At 30.2% G+C, this 22,246-nt stretch overlaps 1 protein-coding gene and 1 long non-coding RNA gene across 4 annotated transcripts in view; both read right to left on the bottom strand.

Moving 5' to 3' along the window:
• Nucleotides 1-20,657, bottom strand: part of LOC129907827 (reticulon-1-A) — a 62,294-nt gene extending 41,637 nt beyond the window's left edge. Inside the window, exons 1-2 of one of the 3 annotated variants that reach the window (XM_055984205.1) lie at nucleotides 19,178-20,657; nucleotides 2,854-2,889 (exon numbers count right to left, since the gene is read on the bottom strand). In XM_055984205.1, the coding sequence (XP_055840180.1) occupies nucleotides 2,854-2,889; nucleotides 19,178-20,312 (1,171 nt within the window). In that variant the 5' untranslated portion in view covers nucleotides 20,313-20,657. Of the gene's footprint in view, nucleotides 1-2,853; nucleotides 2,890-3,199; nucleotides 3,307-19,177 lie in introns of those variants that run through there. The other 2 variants (XM_055984207.1, XM_055984206.1) reach the window with 2 other exon arrangements.
• LOC129907828 (uncharacterized) lies at nucleotides 3,738-15,272 on the bottom strand. The gene is made up of 2 exons (XR_008771183.1): nucleotides 15,004-15,272; nucleotides 3,738-3,894 (listed from the first exon to the last, which is right to left on the bottom strand). It is a non-coding gene; the product is annotated as an uncharacterized LOC129907828 (long non-coding RNA).
• Nucleotides 20,658-22,246: the final 1,589 nt, after the last annotated feature.

Below are 22,246 nucleotides of genomic sequence, written 5' to 3'. Positions count from 1 at the left end.
AACTAGTAGAAAAGCCATCTGCAAAAAAAAAAAAAAAATTGTGGACTAATAAAAAAAAGTAAAAATGATAGATTCACCAAGAATACAAAAATTTAAAAGATTTAATTGATATGGGGGGAAATCTATGATTTACTTCTTTAAGGTCCATTTTCTTCACTCGGAGTTGAACATAACTTGAGAATTTTTAATATAAAAATTCTAAAGTTTTGTTCAACTCCGAGTGAAGAAAATGGACCTAAAATGTTCATATTTGGCCTTTTTGTCAATTCTGTTGACTTTTTTGCCGACTTCCAAAAAGGAAGCGGTATTCAATTCGACTGTATTTTTTTTTTTTTTTTTTTTTTACCTCATAACTTTGCACTGAGTGAACCAATTTTGATAATTCTCCCATCTGTCCCAATTCAATTTCGTTCAGTTCTGGCCATAAGAACTATTAGAAAAACCATAAAACCCAGTTTTAGCCATGGAAGCCGGTTTTGTTTTTTGATAAAAATTATTAGGTATTATCAGAAATTTTCACCTTAGCAAAACAAATTGGCATCATTTATTTTCTTTTAAGGGTTCTAAATAAAGTTATTTTATAATTTAAAAAACTTTCTTTCAATCTTAATATTTTTGTGCTTTCTCTTGGTTCTTGGTTCTCATAGAAAATGAAACGTATATCCTAAATTGAATCACTTTATAACAGGTTTTTGTTTTTTCAGTAATACTCGTCAAAAAATGAAAAGAGAATATTTTGAACAAAATTAGGCTATAAACTTAGGATTATTTTAAATTTCTTTTACCGCTATTACCGAAAATGCCTACCTCTTTTTATGTTTGCAGTTTTGGTCCCAAAAATGTCAAAAATTACTCATGATCACTTTTTCTTACTGTAATTGAAAATCATAATAAAGGTGATCTTATGAAAGGCCTATAACTTTCACCGCTTTAAATGTTCAGTAGATTTAGATAACTCTCAAATATCTGCCTAATGAAAACTAATCAGTTTAGCAGAGATAACAAAACCATGGTTGGAAAAAAGTCAAGGTGCTACAAATGTACATGCTGGATTAGAATCCAGAATCTCCGACTTGACAGTCCTAACCATACCGCCAATACGGCGACCTAAAATATTTTGCAATTTTTAACAATTTTAAGCGATGCAGTGAAACGGGTAACGGATTTGGATTCAGATTCACACAAAAATTTTTTGTGGACTTTTGGCCCTTTGCCTTCGCGTTATAGCCGTTTCTTTCAAGAGCGGAAAAATATTTAATAAATATGTAAGGGGCTACTGCGGGAAATCACATGCTTGCAATTTTGTAAATTTTTATGCATTTTTAAAGCAGAATTTTTTTTTGTACTTCATTGAAGCAACAAAATATTGCTGAAAATTTCCGAGCTCAAAGAAATTAACAAATTTAGCAAAGTAGTGTTTTTGAAACCCTTTTCAGAGATCAGTTCAGAGACGATTTTCATTTTGTACCAAATTTGGGTTGAAATTGAGAAACAGCTCAGAAAACTGCTTTTTTTCGAACTTTTGGGTAAAAAAAGAAAAATTATAACTACTAGATTTGACAAGATTTTAATATGGTTAATTCAGAGAAGGAAAAACTCTTATGTAACTAAACGTGGCGACTTGTTTTTGCCAGTGTAAACGCGATTTTTTGACACCACTTAACAAATTGATCAACTAAAACAGAATAAAATGAGCCATTGAACAAGAAATATTGTTCAATAAATTCCAAAGGACACAAATATCTGGCTGATGCGAGTACGGCAACGTAAAAGTCCCCTTAAACTTCACTAATACTTCCGCAAACTTTGCAACTTGAACTCTTAAAGGTTATAAACCTTTTACGCCTCTTACACCATTATAATAATGTTATCAACGTTATAGAAAAATTCAACACTATACGCCAATTATGCTGTCACTGTTTGTTTAATCTTCCATCTGCAGTCTCAGTTGTTTTCTTATGTTGCAGCAGCAGCAGCAGCACTCTAACAAAGTTGTTTTACATGAATAAATTATCACTCGTTATCTTTTCTTCTTCGTGTCTACTATTTCCATCAATACAACAAAAATACTCCCTCAAAACAGTTTATAGGTACTAAATGGGGATAATAGGTACTGGGTGTCATATTTGAGACCATGTTCATGTTCATAACTATAAATATAAATATACTTCTTATTATTAAAAGAAGTACTCTACACATTGACAGCAATTTACCACATAATATTATAATCTCTAATTTCAAATCTAATAACTAGGCTAAGTAAAAGACACTTGACCTAAACTGTTCGTTTACCAAAACCCTCTCTCTATATGCACCAAGAAAAAAAAAAAAACAAAAAACCATTGATTTTCTTAGAAATAAAAAAAACCACTAAGTGCAAGAAATGATATAGAGTACATAATGTACAGAATGTAATACACCAACAACAATCAAATTGTGTATATGTACATTTGACATGCGAGACGTTTTTCATGTTTTTTTTTTTAAATGTCAGCACCACTTAAAAAGATTCGTCATTATTTTTCTTTTCAAAAACCCCTCGGGAAGGGGGTTGTTTAGACAGTTCATTTGTACCCCACGATAGAATGAAAACCCAGAAGGTTAACCAATACCCTTCAAAATTGATTCTGTACTTGCTCAAGCGATATCCCAATTTCTGCACTCAAAATGCGGTATGACCTCATTGAGTTTTGTCGTCAGCGTTCTGTAGTCGTTGGTGGTTCGTAACCATCATTACAAACTCACTTACACATCAATGCACTAAGTTCTTAAGGTTTTTTTTTTTTTAACGAAGAACGAAGAACATGGAAACAACCCTCTCTCAACACTTCTTCTTTGTACAAGTGTACTCACCTCTTGGATGCAAGCGTTCCGGCTTAAACCAAACATCTGAAAGAATAAATTACGGATTTATTGATTATTTTATTTTTTTTTTCGAATTTTATTGTTGTTTTGTATATACAAAAAAAAAGTTATATAGATATATTTTTTTTTAAAATGCAACTTTTATGAGTATGAAACATGAGATAAGAGATTAATATAGGAAACTTAAGAGAGTGAGTGAGAAGCAAGAACATGTATAAAGATGGGAGTTGGCTCGCATGCACCATAAAAAAGTTAGGATAGAAAAAGCAATTTAAAATTAAATTTAGTATTAAAAATTAAGAATTTAATGAAAAACATAAAAACAAAAACTTACTGGGATCAAAAAGGCAGCAGAGTAAGGGCCGGGTTTTGACAACGCCATTCTGGTTGAGTTCACCATTATCTTCGACCATTTTTTCGAATATTTTTTTTTCCTTATTTCTTTAAGGGCCAATTTTTCAATAGTCAGTTAAACAGTCAGTTAGTACTTATTCCCAAGGATAGAGAAAAAATCAATTTTTCAACAAGCAGATATAGCTTATTCCTAAGAATAAAACTATCTGCTTCTTTCAGAGACGAATAAAAATTATTCTAAGGAATAATCTCAACAAAAATATTGTGTCAGTTGTCAAAGCTGTTTTGAAAGAATTTTGAAAAAAATACAGTGGAAAACAAGAAAACAAAAACAATCATGAATAAAAATGACGTTTAATTTGAAATATTTTTGAATTTGACAATTTTTTTTTTGTTATTCTGTAGAATAAATTATTCTTGATTGAAAAATTCAATGTTGTTATCTGGTTGTTTATGAGCCTAATAACTTTATACGTCGAACAGTTAACTGACTGTTTATTAGAAGATTGAAAAATCGGCTCTAAATCAAAATCGAAGAAAATTGAATTCACCAAATTGCGTGTTTCACTAAAAACACTAAAACCGTATTTTAAAAAACACGCGACGTCGACACTGTTTTTTCGTTGTTTCTTTTTTTTTCAATTCGTTTTTAGATTTTTTTTAAATATTTTATTCCTATTTTTTTTTCAGTTAAAATTAAACTTTAAAATAATTTTTGACAAATTTAATTTGACAATTTTTTTGTAAAATATATTTTTTTTTCTACAGAGAGACTAATAACACGAATGGCTTACAAAATATAAAACACTTTCCAAACCCCGTAACGAAGGATGTAATACTGGGTAGTACACACAGCAGTATTGGTCGAATTTGTCCTATCCTGAACTACCCAAAAAAAATTGAAGAAAAAAAGTTAAGCTATGCGCACTTTATCAGTTTAGAGAGAGAGCAACTTTCGGGGTCTATTATTCTCTCAAGCTCTCAATTTCTATATATCTTTCTCTTCTTGGTGGTTTTTAGGTCCTATTTTTTCTCTCGTTAGCAACCATTCTGATACCAGAAGGCACAAAAACTACTCATTTGAATAGAAAAAAGAAACGTTGTTGTCGAAAAAGCATACAAACTCAAGTTTGTGTCTCGGGGCTTTTTTTTCTTCTTCCTGCTTCGTCATAGGTAATATTGATTGTTCATAAAATTAAAAAAAAAAAGAAAGGTGGATGATGGTACAATAAACTACGATATGGATAACAAGTTTAGAATCTTAGAAAAAAGCTTGTTGATTAAATGAAGTCTTTGCACCTTTGTACGTGACTTTAATAAATTTGATAACAAGTGTTTTATTTGAGAAGAGTTATCTTTGAAAGAGACATTGTGACCTTTCACCAACTCTCTATCTTGAATGTTTGAACATTAGGCTACTGATTCATGAAAAACCTTTACACCGAAGGGATAGATTCAAATTACCAGAAATTGACAAAAATGACAAAACCTCGATTTGTTGATAAAATTGTAGTGAACGAGCAATTTGTTAAGAAAAAAAATAAAATGCAGTTAAGAACAAACCCGATTCAACCAATCATCATACTTCATTTTGGTACTAACGGTAAAACTGTTCAACAAAATTAAACTTTTTTTGCCACAAGAACTCGAACTGATCTCGAATTCAAAGCAATTCCATTCCATTTTATAACGTATTATTTCACAATTTGAAAATTATAAGTTTTTCGAGTACTTTTGAAAATTAAGGGCATTTATGTACATTTGTTATCAAAATAAAAGCTTTCCATACAAAATTTGTTATTGTCAAATTCTCAGAACTGTGTCATACAAATATTTTTCGTTTCTTAATACTCGAAAATAAAAAAGGTAATATTCTTTAAAAAAAAAAAAAATAAAATACCTGCTGTTTAGTAAAAAAATAAACTAAACATTTTACCACCATTTTGAAGTTTATTTTATTTTATTCTCTTATTTATTTCAATTCGTTAAATACTAACGTGAATATACTTATACATTTATACATAATACTTAAATCTAAATTTATTACTCTAAACTATTGAAAAACATAGTTTTGAACTTAATGCATTTAAAATTGTCATTAACAGACTCGATACAAAAATAAAGTTTATTGAATATTGTTATCAATTGATTGAGGGGGCTATTTGCACCATAGTTCGATCTACTAAAAATAAGGCACAATGGTTGGCGTAACCTTATACTTGTGCGACTGTAACTGAAATTTAACCGACTTAGAACCGATGGGGATGATATTGACCAAATACAAATACTTTCTATGGTCAGTAAGTGAAGGAACATTAATTAATCTTAGTCTTTGAGAGTAAGGGGGAAGGAAATTATCATGTGACCAAGGAAGAAAACGAAGACAGAAACGCGAAAACCTTCTCTGAATTGATTCAAGTCTTGTTATATGAGTGGCATAGTAAGGTGACCACACTACACAGCTATATTCGAGTATTGGTCTTACAAAAGAAACAAAGAGCAGTTTTAGAACATAAGGGTCGCGGAAATCGCGACCAAATCTCTTTATAAATCCTAGCATTTTATTAGCTTTTTTAATAATGTAGTTTAAATGATCTATAAATGTTTTCTTTTGTAAACCCAATGTATGTATACATAAAATGGAAAAAGTTTTAAGATCTCACTATGATTTTTTTATGTTAATTTAAACCGTCAAATTAAGTAGGTATCATACGGGCTTTACTTTACCCAATAAAAAAAAACACTTTCTTTCATAGAATTTGTTTTTTTTTTTTTACAGAAAATTACAAATGCTTACAAAAATGACACAGACTACATTATTATAGCTATCATCGACAAACAATTATTATTAATGTTTTTAACATTTTTCTATTCATTTGTATGCTGTTTTGACTAGGATTGCAGCATAATAATTTCGGAATTCGTATTTTACAAGTAATTTTTCTTTTTAAATGTTAACCAGTGAAAATGTGTTCAAATACTTAGGGACAGTTTATTCACTCTCCATTATATTTAAAGTCGCCATTTAAATGGGAAATTTTAAAATTCGTATGCGATTTTACAGTTTCAATTTTTAATGGCGACTTTAAATAATGGAAAGTGAATAAATGGGACAATTTTTCTTTGGTTAAAAACAAATATGATTTTTTTTAAACAATTTTTCTAAAATTCGTTTCTAGCTGTTTATTTATAATTACTTCAAAGTATTATTTCAAAAAAAAAAAATGTATTGAAAAAAATTGTTTGTTTAAAAAACACTATAGGTATTCAATATTAGCTGTGTTTTATTTTCCTCGTGATCCAGATCAGATCATTGTATTTATTTGCGAAACAATAACAAACCAAATTCCAGCTTTTGTTGTAAAGCTAATAAAAACAATGATGTGATCTGGATCACGAGGAAAATAAAACACAGCTAATATTGAAATACCTTCAAAACTTAATTAATAATTTATGAACAAATGAACCATGATTCATATCATTTCAATCTACGATATCGATATGTCAGAGGAATACTATTTTAAGAAGCCAACAATATGGTACGTTTAGATGACGTAACAATTATTGTACAGAAAGAAATTAATAGCCTGTTTTCACTACAGCCAAAATGAGATAATTTCGCAAATTAGGTCAGTACAAATTTCAAATTTAATTTTTTTCTATAGGATTTGACATTCGAAATGAGATAATATGCGAAATTATCTCATTTTGGCTGTAGTGAAAACAGGCTATAAGACTTAATTTGGAATTTAGCTTCATTTCGACTAAGATATCGCTTTTATTACTTTTTACTAAATTTTTTTTATTGTTATATACATATATGTATGTAGTTTTGCTAATTTTGAAAAACCTTTAAAATATCCCGTAAATTTTTTTTAAATTCTTGAATTTCTTCTTGAAATCAAACCTGTCCACTAGCACATCAGGTTCGAAGTCCGGTCCAAATGATATCAGAAGTTTTATTTTTGTATAACAAACAACTTTTATTCTTGATTGCAATGTTATTAATTCAACCAATTTATTACGAAATTGTTTCTACACAAAATTAGGTAATCAATGCAATTTTAGAATTCAAATGAAATCATAAACCTTAATCTACGAATGAGATTAGATTTTGCCAAAATATAATTTTTCCACTTGAACCATTGGACTTGATATTTCATGCTATCAAAGAACTACTAATTTGTATATTTTTACTATGCACTTCCGTATTTGCTCTTTCAAAACACATTGTCAAAGCTATTATAATGCTCTTCAAAAAATCTCCTTTAGCTCATCAGATGAATAATGCAGTTTCCTACAAAATTTTTTGAGCATTGATATAGTTTTTTTTTTTTTTTGGTCTTGTTAAATTTGTGTAAAACCTGAGCCTGCGCACTTATTTATGCGAGCTTTCCAGAGACATATGAAAAAGGATAACTCATTACCATGCTGCTGCTGTCCATATCCATTTCTAGGATACAACTTCATATTTAGATATCAATGAGAGAGAAATAGACAGTAGTTGATAGAGAATAAAGAATCCGATCTGGCGCACTAAATCCCCAGAGAGACACAAAAAACCTCTAAAACTACAAAATCATCAGATACATACTCGTGTACTCTCTATAAGCAAAGCAAAAAAGGACTTTGTTACTTATATTGCCATTTTGCCTATTTGGGCAACATGAATTTTTGAAGCTGGCTGAAGTGAAGATTTGTGTTGTTGTATGTTGTGTGACAAAGCAATTTTCAGCACCCTCAAGTTATTCATACTAGAGACCCATGTTTTAAGTGTGTAAATGTGTGTAATGTGTGTGTATTTAAGGAAGAATTGGGAATTGTTGCTTTTCATTCTACATGACTTGATTTGAAATGACTCATTTTTCCCATGGAAACACGCAGAAATGAGTATTTGTGTGTTTTTTCCTTTATTTCTTGCTTTTGTTTTTGTTGAGAGAGAATTGCTTTATTAAAAAAAAAAAAACATAATTTTAAGCTTCTTCAATTTGTTATGAAATTGATATATAAAATTTACAAGGATATATGAAAATATTTGCCAACATTTTCAAGGACTTTAAAGATTTATTTTTTTTTTTTTTGATTTTCAAATGCAGTCATACCTATTTTATAATTTGGAAACTTTGCTTTGAAAGATTTATGTCACACAAAAGTCTGCAATTCAATTGACAAAGAGAATTTATGAAAGAGATTTATTGATACAAAGAGAAATGGTCAAAAAGTTTTCTTTCTTTGAAAATTGCATTCAAAAAAATTTCAAATTGATTAGGTCAGGTCATTTTTAAAAGTAAACTCTTGTTAAGGACTTATTTAACTTTAAAAACCTACAGTTCCTGATTTATTCCCATTGGGTTATTTATTCAGAAGAATCCTCGTAAAGTTATTTAACATTTTATAGAATTAATTTCAACTATGTACACATTTCGACCCATTTCTGTGCCAATAAACTGTCAACCACTGGAAATTGCGTGGGAGAGCTTTTGAAAGTGTATAAACTTCAATTCTGGGTATGGGTCAGCTCGCGGGCTTTGTTTTATTTACCAGGAAGACATTGTACGCATTCATCAACATTCTAGGATTGAGTAAAAAAAAATATATACTGAATCGGGTATGACGATAATTTTTGAAGAGGGTGAGACGGAAAATGGTGAATAGGGAAATTAAAAAAAGTCTTTGTTTTGTACAACTCAGGTAAATTAAAATTTTAAACGGAGAAAGGTTAAAAGTGACCTAGGTAACAGCGATATGCTGTCTAATATTAAATAGAACTTTCATGATGAAATTGAATTCATTATTCATCTTAATAATTGTGAGGGTACTAAACAAGCATGTAACCTTCACAAATGGGGCATTCAACTCAAAAAGCTGATTGTGATAAGCAGTTCTGAAAACGTTGTGACGTCAGCAAAATTTAGATGAGGGGTTAATTTTCAATAAAAATCTCAGTTAGCTATAAGTTTGGTCTTGTGGGCATCCGCTATTTTGAAAAAAAAAAACACGTAAATCTCAACATGTCTATTTAACTTGTCTTAAATAAAATTTCAAAGTGCCTCTTTGACTGGAAATAATGTTTATCAATTTCGTACCAATAAATCTTCGCATTTCATCATGTTAGTAAATGATTATTTAAACCAATTTCCACCATTGTGTTTTAAGATTACTCGTGGGCTAAATTGGTTGCAAATACAACGTAGTTTTTGTTTTATTTGAACTTATTCGATAGTAAATTTGTTTGTGTTATTTTTTTTATTTTTAACTAAGAGGGTCACTATGGCGTATGTGTAACTTTTACTTAATTGTAAATTTATGGTAATTATTTAATTTTTTTTTTGGCAATTTAACAGATGAGCTGATCTTTGTTGACCATTCTCAAACCTTTAATATGGCTCAAATGTTCATGCGAAGTTTCGAATTTTCAATGCGGTACTAAAAGGCCATATAAGAATTTGTGGAAAAATTAACTTCTACTTCAGATTATTTTAATGAAACACGTATATTTAGAAAAGTAGTTAGGCATTTTTATTATTTTTACCGAAATCAAATGACATAAAAGAGAAAAGGTTTCCTAGTATCACCGTTTAAGACAAATATTCTCGAATTTATAATTTTTGTTTTTTAATACTTTCAGAAAGTAATCTATTGCAATCTGTGAAAATCTATAATCATAGTATTTTGTTGAGCACAGAAAATGTAAGAGAAATATCGATTCCTGATTTAGAAAAAACTTCATGCAGTGCAGTCGTGTGCTTCACTAAATATATTTCAAAAATATTTATTTTTTTTAACGATTGTTTTGAAATTTCGAAAATTGATCTTTATTTTCGCAAATAAATCATTGGCAATATTCCCAACTTTTTGATATGGCTTGTCAATAGACTTCATGATCTCTGTTTAGTCTAGACACTATTGGTATTCAAGTGGTTGAACAAAAACAAAAACATGTCTAGACAAAATTTAAAGAAAATACATGGTTTTGTTATTGCAACCATATTAAATAGCATTTTCTTTTATATGTATTTAGTACAACCATTAAAATTAATCATCATTTTATTTTATTTTATTTTATTTTATTTTTTTTAAATTATTTAAATTTTTCCCAAATGCAAATCCAATATCGTCAACTTTTAAAAAATAGTGATTGTACCTTTTTAGGATTGTACGGATAATGTGCCAATAAACATACATAATCCTTTTTGTTTACTGAAAATCAACAGAATGTTCCACATACGCCACAGTGACCATTTAAGCTATAACTTAAAATATATATTTATGTAGTTATGTACTTAAAATATCTTACGTTCAATGTGCTGAGATACATGCTAAGATATTCACCAGATTTATTACTTTGCACATGTATTTTTTGTAATGGCAAGCGAAATATAAGTTAAAGAACATTTTTTAACGGATGAGAACATTTTTCCCTGTAAAGATTTTTCTTTACAAACAAAATGAAACAGTTTTGTTAAACACACGCAAAACAAACAAAACCTTTTTCTTTTAAAATTGGTCCGATAACACCGGCCACAAAAACAAGTGGTCTATACTTTTGACCGGGTCTTTCTATCTTTATGTAATGCAACGCCCTGATTCCGAATCAGAAGTTAATTTAGCCCGTACATTTTAAGTACATTGCATATACAAGCATATAAATCGGTATTAAGTTAAAATTTTTGTGGACAATGGTATTGTTTGTGTGATTGAATGGTCAACAAATGTCACTGGTGTTAATATTTGCTGAGCTAGTGTATTTTTTTTTTTCAAAAAATATTCCACATACGCCACAGTGACCAAATAAATAAACCATATACAAAAAATTTAGCCTACATCCTAAGGGCCATTTGCTGAATCAAAACTTGAATAATTTATGTTGAACATAAACTCTTATTCACTGTCACATAAGGACTTATGTATAACTTAAATGCTTAAGTTTCGATTCAGCAAACGGGTCTAAGCGTAATTTCGCATTTAACTAAACCTTTTACGGTATATTATTTTTTTTTGCTTATAATTTTATACTTATTCAAAAAAAATTTAAATTCATGGAAGGTCATTTTGTTGTTGATAAATTAAAATATTATTTAATTATGAAAATTGCAATTGTGTATACGCAACCAACATCCATTAAATATTATAGCACAAAATTTAAAACGAATAAAAAATCTAAATTTTCCCTTAATTAAATTTGCATTTAAAATTATTCAATTAAATTTTCAAACGCACACACACAATATTTCCTCTCGAAGGATACCATTTAGAAAAATAAAACAAAAAAAGACCAAATGACACCCTAATGGCCACCAACACCCACGACGACACTAATAACAAAAAAGCTTGGCAAACTCTCTTTGTTATAATATTTTCAAACAATTCCACTTGATTGAATGAATAACTTTGCACTTAATTAACCTTCAACTTGTTAATGATAATAATTAAAAAATATAAAACTAAAAAAGAAGAGAAATAAAAATAAACCCTATAGAAACAAAGTAACAACTATAAGTGTCCCCCTGATGTAAATAGTTTTATTTCCTTTCATTCTATGTGTGATACGTGTTGTCCTGAAGGGAAGCACAATGCGGAAGTTACAAAAAAAGACCATCACCACTGGACGACCCCATGTTTTTTATTGTTTCGTGGAGCAAATAAAGAACAACAACTGGGGGAGTAAAATAGGAATCAATTAAATTAAAAAAACAGTGGAAAGTGTTTTCTCATTCCTTTACGACTTACATCAACTTTGTTATATTAAAAATGCAATTTTATTGCAAAGCGAAAATTTAGGTGCAGTGAAATGGAATGATGCATAAAAACGCGATGGGTATAAATATGCTTTCTAATTGGACATGAATAAAACAACTGTACGGCTAAATGGAAGTTATTTATGAACAAAACAACAACAACCATGACATAATAATGTTTAACATAACATCGCTAGAATATTTTAAACAGTAAAAAATTCAAAAATTGTTTTGTATTTAATTCCTGTGGTTGTTTAGAATTTGTTATTTTGAAGTACTTTTCTACAAAAAGCCAATTTATAAAGTCCAACGCAACTCTTTAGATGAAAATAAGAGAACGGTGAATATAAAGAAAGGTCTGCAACATAAATTTAATAACAAATCATTATGAAATGGAAAGCCTTAACAGAAGTCAAATTCATTAGGCATAATGGCTTTCAAGCTTGAAAATATAAATAAGATGCCTAATCGACAAAAATACCAAGTCAATTTACACAATCCACAAATATATAAAGGTTCATTCAAGCGAATTTCGAATGGTTCAGTGCACACTTTTCCTTGTATTTCTTAAATTGTTTAAATTTGATTCGGAAAGAAACATTAATTTTTTAATCCCAAAATTATGAGATAAGTTGTGAAAATCATATTAAATGATTTTAACTTTGTGTGAAGTTAAATGAATTCAAATGAAAGTCAATATTTGTTCACGCTTGGAAGGAATCAAATAAGGCTTAAAAGTGTTAAGTAGGTTAAATGACCCAATACAATATTTCAGTGAATACAACCCAAGAATGGTACAAACAAACTTAATAATAATAAAAAATTAAAATAAATAAACTTGTATATCAACCAAAATTTGTATTCGCATTTTTACTTATAAAAAATAATCAACTAATGCAATATAGAAATAGAGGGGTTTAAAAAAGTTAATATCACCTAACGGCCATATTATTCATTAGTTTAAAAATATGTACATCTGGAGGCGAATTTCGCAAGAGTAAATTCCTCCGTGTATACGAAAAAAACGTGTAAATTGGCTTAAGAACAAGGCAGAGAAAAACTCACACAGAAAAACTCACTGTTGCGGAATTGGGACCCTGGATGTAAAGAATTTTAAATGCAAAAAATAAATCCATAATATTCACTAATAAAATCCAAAAAAATAAATCCTTGGATTTATTAAATTCGGATTTGAGTGATTGGATTTAAAATTCACTTAAATCCTGACAAAATCCAGAGTGAATAATATGACCGTTAGGATTGGTACCCGATCACGAACTTGCCCAAGGAACAGACCAAACAAAGTTCATTGCTTCATGATAAAAATTGCTGTCAAACCATACAGTTAACCAAAACCTTTTGCAAAAGAAGTGAAATCATTGATGAGAAAAATTCGCATAGACCCTTAGAAGTAAAAAACATGTTTAAACGACTTTTTATTGGAAATAATCATTCAACTCTGTGATGCCTCAGTGCCTCGACCGATAACTTAAATCTTAACGATGACCACTGGCAATTACTAGTCAATGGAAACCGACTTAAGTCGAAGATTTCGGCAAGGCAAACCAAAAAGAGATATATTCTTCACAAAAGGTCGAATACTCAAAAAGACTAACGAATCTTATTCAAAACTCATTATTTAGGAAGACTAATCACTTGCTACACAAAATCTTAAATCTTGCAGTGCCACTTTATTGAATTAAAAATATAAAAGGTAATCGTGGACAAGAAGCCGACCTATCTTATGTAGAAATCGTTCATGATTCGGGAGTCCGTTTAGTAAGTAAAAGTCATACAATTAACACTTTAAAATTAAAATGTCGAAGAATTTTTTGTATGTTCAATGTGTCTTATTTGTAGTTTCAAACACAAATAAAATATCACACCCAGAATTTTTACAAAACTCAATTTCACTCATGGATTAATAAATATGTATTGGCTTTGGCTCTTAAGAATTGCCAAACAATAAATACTCCAAATGTACCAAATCACACGATCTTCGTTTTGGGACTTTTCATATTACTTTAAATTACCCTGCAATCATGTGACGTGTCCATAATTCTTCTATTTTGAAAATCTGCAATTCCAGTTTAGGCTTAAAAAATAATTGGAACTTGCAGACATATGTATGTATATTCACAAAGCTTATAGCCTATTTGCATTTACATATACTGAGGTTGAATTCTTATTTGACTAGTCAAAATTTTAGTAAAGTTAACTTGTCTAGAAACCTAAAATTAAAGAAACATTTTAAAAAAACCTTCAACTATAAATGAAAGTGGGTAGGTACAAGTTGGCATTTTTTTGAATTAAAAATATAAACACTACTTGTAATAATCACATGACCCAGGTTGTAATTTTTCTCATAATTATTATCAAGTTCAAAGCCTTATTCATCATTCCATCATCTCATTTACTTATTTAACTTTATAAATACATATTTTTTTAAAAGATAATTTAATTTTTCCTCTCATCACAAAGAAGTTCAAGATTATGAAGCAAATAAAAATGCACTCAACAATTCATTCAACCAATCTGTGTTGATTGTTTTCTCTTTTTTTTTGTGATTTGAACAGCTTGTCCAGAGATTTATGAACTTAAAGTATACTCTTATGTTGATAGTCTATTTGTATAAATTCTTGTTTTGTTTCACTTCTGTTTAAATGATAAGGCAATTAAGTTTGTTTGTAAATTTAAGTTTACACAAAGAAGTGAAGTTAAATTTTCATAGAATCTAATTTTACTTTGTTTCATTAAGAAATTCTTATTGAAGAAAATGAATAATGAATGGCAAACATAAATATTTTGAATCAACATTTGTTAAATATAAAAGAACTGGGTTAATTATCAACGTTTGAAGACTTCCTCTTGAAATCTATCGAGATTTTAAGATGCTTATTGCGCATGGAAAAAACAAACTAGGCTGCAACAAAAAATTATAAACACGTGTTTTATTCAACAGAACGGATCAAAAGATGGTATTTAATTCTGTCAAATAAGAACTGTTGAGATTTTTTTTTAAATTTTTGATTCAATAAATGTTCACCTTTTTAAATTCTAGTATTTTAACTACGGTGTTATTTAATTAATAAAAAAAAAACTCCTTTGACCGATATACCGAGTTGAGTTAAAAGTACACAAGAACAACAGAATCAACTTGTTTTTGTTAAACTCTCCTGACCTGATGGGAATTTTATGACGACAAAGGTTCTTTTTCGTGTTATTTTCTCTCCTTTTCTACCTAATTCTAATTAGAATTTGGAAACCAGCTGAGGAAGTTAGATAAAATAGGAACACACCATAATCCTTTTTATGTCTCATGTCTCATCCCTTTTCATACAAAAAAAATTAAAAATAATATGAATTTCGAGTAAGTACAGTCGATTCCGCTTATTTGCAACCAATCTTTTTTTATTCTTTGAACAATAAAAAATTCACGTTATCGGTTGAATAAATATTAAAACTTTTTTTGTAAAAATTTATAAATAAAATTTTAAGTTTAAGTTTTTAAGAATTTTTTTAAATTACAAAAATATCTTTTTCAATAGTTTGACCTTCAACCATTTAATTTCTTGTAGGTAGGGTCAATGTGGGTAAATGTAAACAGGGGTAAATGAGAACATGGCTGATAACAAGCTTCACTAAAGTCTCTTTGACGCATACATAAGTACAAATCGCGGACGCATGCATCTTTTAACTTATACGTCAAACTCAATGCTGTCAAAGGAGAACTCATTCGACGAGGTTGTTTTCCGTGAAAGATAATTTTTTAAAGTGCCAAACAAGTCGTTAGTCTTTCAGAAATATTCAATATTCTTGCAGATTCAATTTGGTCAGTATAATTTGCAAATACTTTTTAGTTTTGAATTTTGATGTAGATTCTATGTGAAACAAAAAAATTTTAAAATACAGGACATTTATGTCGATTTGCATGTGTTTACATTTACCCCAGAATATTTTTCATAATGGGTAAATGTAAACAACGTATTCTGGGGGTAAATATGAACATATATTTTTGCTAAAATTATTTGTTTTAATAAAAATAAAGTATTTTTAGTCAATTACTATTGCTAAAGTGCCGTGGAGTCACATTTAAAAGTAGCCAAATTCATCATCTTCAGTGGATGATGATGCAAAATCGGTCTTTGACGTAAAACCAAAAAAAAATATAACGTTCAGACCTGCTCAGGATGCATATTGGGTGCCTATATAAAGAATCAAAGGAAGAATACAAAAACTTTTATTGGAATTTGAAAAAGTTTTTGTCAAATACCTTCTTGAACGTTTTTCAAGTCGTTATCCATATGATAAAAAGGAAATTCTAAATTTTAAATCAGTGTTCACATTTATGCCGAATTTGTAAAAAAACACAAACATGGTGGGGTATTTGTAAACATGCCATATTTTACAGTAATTTCAACAATTAGGGAAATATTTGTTTATATTTATAAAGAAGAATTGCCATCATTTCATATTTGCATTTAAAGATACCTGTGAAGTTGTTCCGTGAAAACATATTAAAATCTAAAGTCAAAAGAAAAAAAAGACATGAAATTGTTTACATTGACCCTATAGCAAATAATTTTAATAAAAAAAAAAAAATAAAATTGTTAGGGCGAAAATTAATCAACACATAAAAACAAAGCAAAAAGTTTTTGTTTAACAATAAAAAAATTATTTGCTATACTAAAAATGATTTTTCAAAAAAAAAATGTTTCTTTTTTTTTAATCTAAAAAAGAATTGTTTGAATTTTTTGTTAATTTAAATATTTCAGTTACTCAAACGTTTCTGTACAATAATTTCTGTTAAAATCGATTCAGTCATCAACGATGGAGTAAGAAATCAAGAAAAAGGTTCTACCGCGGATACCGTTAATACACAACAAAATTTTAATCAAAATTGTAAGAGTGTTTTTTGAAAAAAGTAGTAATAGCAGCTAACTTCAACTTTGGCCCGAAAAAGAAAATTTCAATGCTCCTAGGCAATTTAAAAAAAAATTGCCATCTATGTATGTACCAAGTTTGAAGTAAAACTTCGTTTTTAAGCCTGGTACGCAGTTCGAGATAAATTTTAACTCCCATACAAATTATCGAAAAATTTTAGCCGAGCTAAAATGGATTCCATACAAATTATCGATCGCTTGGATGGGAATTTCAGCTGCGCTAAAATTTAACTCGAGCTGCGTACCAGGCTTTAAGTCTGAAAAAAAAATTTAATGTCGTTTGCGAGATATGGAGAAAACAAAAATATGTAAATTTTCGCAAAACAACTTCTTTTTTTCAAGAAAACTGAAAACAGTTTTGTTAGAATAAGAACGATTTGTTAAATACATCAAATTTAATTGAAATTGGTAGAGATGTTTAGAAAAAAATTAAAGTTTGGTAGTTTATACAAAGAGATCATTGGAAAATTTGATATTTTATAGCCAGTCCATTTTATTAAACATTATGGAGAGATGATTGATGAACATTGAACAGAACTTCTGACTATCTTACAATTATCTGATAGTTAATACAAAACATTTACAAATTTGAGATTTTATACTCAGGGGCGTGATAATTGCCCATTTTTTATGAATAATTATTTATCAAACATTGTAGAACACTTTTAACTATCGTATTTTGTATATATAAAACAAACAGTTTTTAAATTTTACATTTTTAAAGCGTGATACAAATGAAAGTGATACATTTTATGAAAGTCTCGCCCAAAAAGGAAAACAATGGTATCTCAAATTCTATTTGACAAAAGTGGTCATTTTTTATTGATCTGAGGCTCAATTTTCCAGGTCTCGAATTTTAAAGAGATTTACACCTATTTGCACACGCATTTTCACACACACCAAAGAATTTGACATTTATGTGACCATATGTTTTTGTAAATTTTTGACAAGAGGTCGAATTACGGCACACGATTACGATCATATGATAGGGACATATAGCGACCATACGTTAACGAACGTTTGCCGTAATTCGGCATTCGAAAAATTATAAGTACATTTTTCGGATAAAATGATTTACTTGACAAAGCTTCCAATAGTAGGTATAACTCATTTCATGGGGCAATTGGCCCTTATCTTAGAAGTTCGTATACCTGCGCCAAAAATTTTGAAATCCCTTCCATTAATGCCAACTTAGAATACGCACCCAGTAAAGGCCAAGAGTGAGATTCACTTGACCCCAGTTCCCCACGTGTCTATAATTTATTTTCTCTATTCTCAGTTAATCGATTTTTCCACTTAAAGAATACCTATTTCATATAAACGGATTCTACTGTCTCAATGACAAATCCAATTGTTAGACACAAAACCTCATCATCATCATTTTTGTATTCTGTATTTATGAATCTTATGAGTCCACAACTAAAACTAGCTTTGCAAAAATAATTTTAAATACGTATTCTCCGACTCTGTCCATACAGAGCAACACATCGATAAAATAAATCACATGCAAAGCTCTGTTTCTGTTCCTCTAAATGAGAGAAATGACTAACAAATTTGGAAGTAATTTTGCCAGAAAAAAAACATCATCAACAAAATAAATTAAAAAAAAAAAACTTAGACAAAAAAAAAGTGTGAGGGCATTTTCTAAATTTAAAAACGAACAAAATATCAACAAAACGAAAGAGCTTTTTTTTGCACCAATTCAAAAAAGCATGTAACTTGTAGTAGGTTTGTAGGTACATCGCATTTCTTGTATATTTTTGTATATCATTTTGTTTTTGACTTACTATATGACTGCATGCAAATATATGAAAAAAATTTATGAAAACCAATGAAAGTGAATCACGAGCAGGGAATGAGAACCAAGTCAATGTCGCCAAAGAGGCAACACACACAGGCAAACATTAATATTTCAAACAAACATGAAATTATTAGAAAAAAACAAATGAATACAAGTCATGAACATGAACAAACATTAAACAAAAATGGAAATAAAAAAACTCGACCGGCCAGAGCAGAGAGTAGGCTTCCAAGATAGTCGCCATCGCCAGCTTTAATGAGGTGAACTGAACATGACTCATTTAAGCCAACACAAATAGATTAGAGACAAACGCACATAAAAGACAGACAAACCAGGTGACGATGATTATATGACGACAAAAGATAACGAGAAGGAGGCTAACTCTACCTGCTGACCTTGGAAGTCTCTCTCCTTCGACCAGTCAGAAAAAACGCAAAAAAAATGACGTAATTTTTTCAAAACAAAAAAAAACTCACCTAAACCATATTTGTAGAATATCTCTTCCACCGAGACAATTGTCGGCCCCGACGAAGTTGGCGATTGCTTGGGTGTGGGTGCCTTCCTAGCCGGCACAGCTGGAGGAACTGACGACGATGCAGCTGTAGCATGAGCTGGAACTGTAGGAGCTGTCTTAGGCAAAGCCGGCAATTCCTTAGGTTTCTCCTCAACTTTCGGTGCTACTGGTTTAATAGGTTCCACAGCAACTGGAGCTGGTACTGGAACTACCTCTGGTTTCTTAACCTCATCAACAATTGGAGATTTCTTATTAAAATCACCCAACAAATCACTAACTTCTTCAGCCAAACCGGAAGAAGTTGGATTTTGTGCTGGTACAACAGTCGATTGACTAAATTCTGGTGTTGCTGTACGTTCTTCTTTAAAATCACCCAATAAATCTTCAGAAGAGATAAATTTCTCATTCTCTTGCTCTTTCAAAGCAGTTGCAACTGGATTTTTTTTAATTGGTGATGGATTGTAAGAAATCGATGGTGAATCGTTGTCAGCGAAATCATCATAGAATTTACTACCACCAACAGATGATTTCTGTTCGTTTTGTGGTTTAATTGAATCATCATCATCGGATTCATCGTCATCATGTACCGGAGCTGATGGTACAATTGGTTTAAGATCGTTTTTAGGTTCGGATACTATTGGCTCTGGCTTAATATCAACTTTATTCTCCATGACAACTGGAGTTGGAGCTGTAGCCGGAGCTGAACCAAACATACCACGTTCGGCATTCATGAAATCCCGAGTCATATCGGACATGAATGTATTTCCGGCTTTTTCAGCCTTATCGAATTTTTCATTGAAAGCATTGCCAAAGTCAGAAGCAGCTGAATTGACATTATGCTTTGCGGTAGTGATGAAATCACCAAAATCATCGGCAGCTTGTTCGGTGATTTTGGAATCATCGACATGCACTAGCCAGTCGTCGTCTAGCGAACTGCCAGTGGATTTTTTACCCTCTGAATTGTCTTTTGGGGAGTGGTCTGCTGCAGCTGCAGGTGGTGCTGCAGCATTGACCTTATCAACCCCCAAATTAAGATCGAGAGGATTGCTCATGGCATTTTGGGTATCTTGCTTCAATTCGGAAAAATTGAAGTCCATGATTTGTGTGTGTTTTTTGGGGGAATAGGTTTTTTTTGAGTGTTTTTTAAATTTGATTGATTTTTCCCGAACCCGGAGAGGAGGAGGACACACAGGTGATTTATGTTTGCTCCTGAGCTTTTTAGTCACTTTTTAACAAAGTTAAGTTTACTAAGCACTTTGAATGGTTATGGTTTTTTTCTGTCTTTTGCTCAAGTTTTATCTTTCGAAATTTTTTTTCTAAATTCTCGATGATGGAAGTGGAAGAACACCGATGGAGAAACTCTTTTACAGTCAACGAACAAGAACGGAATGAATTTTTGGTGTGTGTGCTCTGGATGAACACAGTCAAGACATGAAGCAGCAGCAGAGGCAAAAGCAATTCCTCAGCGGTGGTCTCGGAGATTTTGTGTTTCATCGTCATCGCATTGGGCTTTTTTGCTTTGCTTTTGATGGGTGCATGTGGGGGAGAAAAAAAAAGTTTCATTCTCGTTGGTATATCGATAGAAAAGTTCATTTTTGTTTATTTGAGAATGTGTGTGTGTGTGAGTGAGTAGAGTTGATGGAAAAAGCAAGAAGAAGAAGAGAAAAAAAAACTTTTTTTGCACACAAAAGCGCCGGTCGATTATAATGGAGAGAGAGATAGTAATAGTGTTTGGATTTTGTTGTTGGTGTGGAAAAAAAGATGAATGACGCAATGTGAGTGAGTGAGTAGAATATCTTGTATATGAGAGAGAAGTAAAATTTAGAGGGAAATATGAGAGATTAACAAAGAGTAAGAAAGACATATTTTTGTAGTTATTTTATGGAAAAGTGGAATGGAAGATATTGGATGAATACTTTTGTAATCATTTGCATTCCAGTATTTTTCTAATCAGAAAATTCATCGTGAATTTTAGGATTTTTTTGTACAAGGGCGTAGGTATTTTGTTGAAAAACAGGGGGAAGAGAAAATATGAAAATGTTTTTGTTTTGCAGTCGTAGTTTTTGCGGAAAACCAAAGTTAATCAATATTTAATAAATTGAGTCAGTTTATCGAGATAGTTTAATCTGAAGTAGCTACAGAGAAGTATGACGAAATATCTAAAATAAACAAATGTTTGTGTCTGTAAAGTTGGTTTACTGATTACACTGTGCTACAAAATAAAAAAAAAAAAAAAATACACCCGAGAAATAATATAGTGTAGGCTGTTCGTATGGTCGAATAATGCATAAAAATAGTGAATAAAAATGTATGTTTTTTAATTTTTTGACATTAAACGGGTAAAAAGCGATTTTTGAAAAAGTCTGAAAAAAAGAATTTTTATACCAAGCTCTAAAATTATAACAATTAAAAATCTGAAAAATTTTCACATGATAGCTACACTTATTAAATTTGAGTCTGTAAAGTTTTAAATTTTTTGAACGAATGGTTTGGCTGGAATTTAAAATTGATGGAACAAGGTCCAAGAAACCCCATGTTATTCCCATAAGAAACTTCAACCGCTTGGCGGCACGGGTTAGAATTAAGTTAGAGACTTGAAACTTGGGGAATATTTTTTTTTAGTTTATTTCCAACCTTATAAGATCCTAGGAGCATAGAAATTGTTATTATTTTAAAATAACGAATACCCTATTGTGCACCTTGCAATTCACATCATGAAAAACCACATTTTCTATTTACGAAAAAATAGCATAGATTCCGCAGTTTTGGTCAAATTCAATAAAAAAAATACGCCAATTTGTGCCTAAATGTATATTCTTTCAGAATATAACCTTACTTAATTTTTTTGTTTGTTTTATTTTGCAAAAAAAATTGGGTAAAGTTGAAAAAATTGTGAAAAAAATCACTTTTTCAAGATTTGTGGGATAAAAACCTACACTTAATTTGTTTAAACAATAGACTTCTATACATCATTCAAAAGGTCTGGAAATCCTCTTTCCAAAAACATATAACATATTGAGAGTTGTTAGAA

Source organism: Episyrphus balteatus, chromosome 1 (genome assembly GCF_945859705.1).
Source record: "Episyrphus balteatus chromosome 1, idEpiBalt1.1, whole genome shotgun sequence".
NCBI classification, from domain to species: Eukaryota; Metazoa; Arthropoda; class Insecta; order Diptera; family Syrphidae; genus Episyrphus; species Episyrphus balteatus.
The sequence above is the reverse complement of the archived record's forward strand: the minus strand, read 5'-3'. Positions and strand labels throughout refer to the sequence as shown.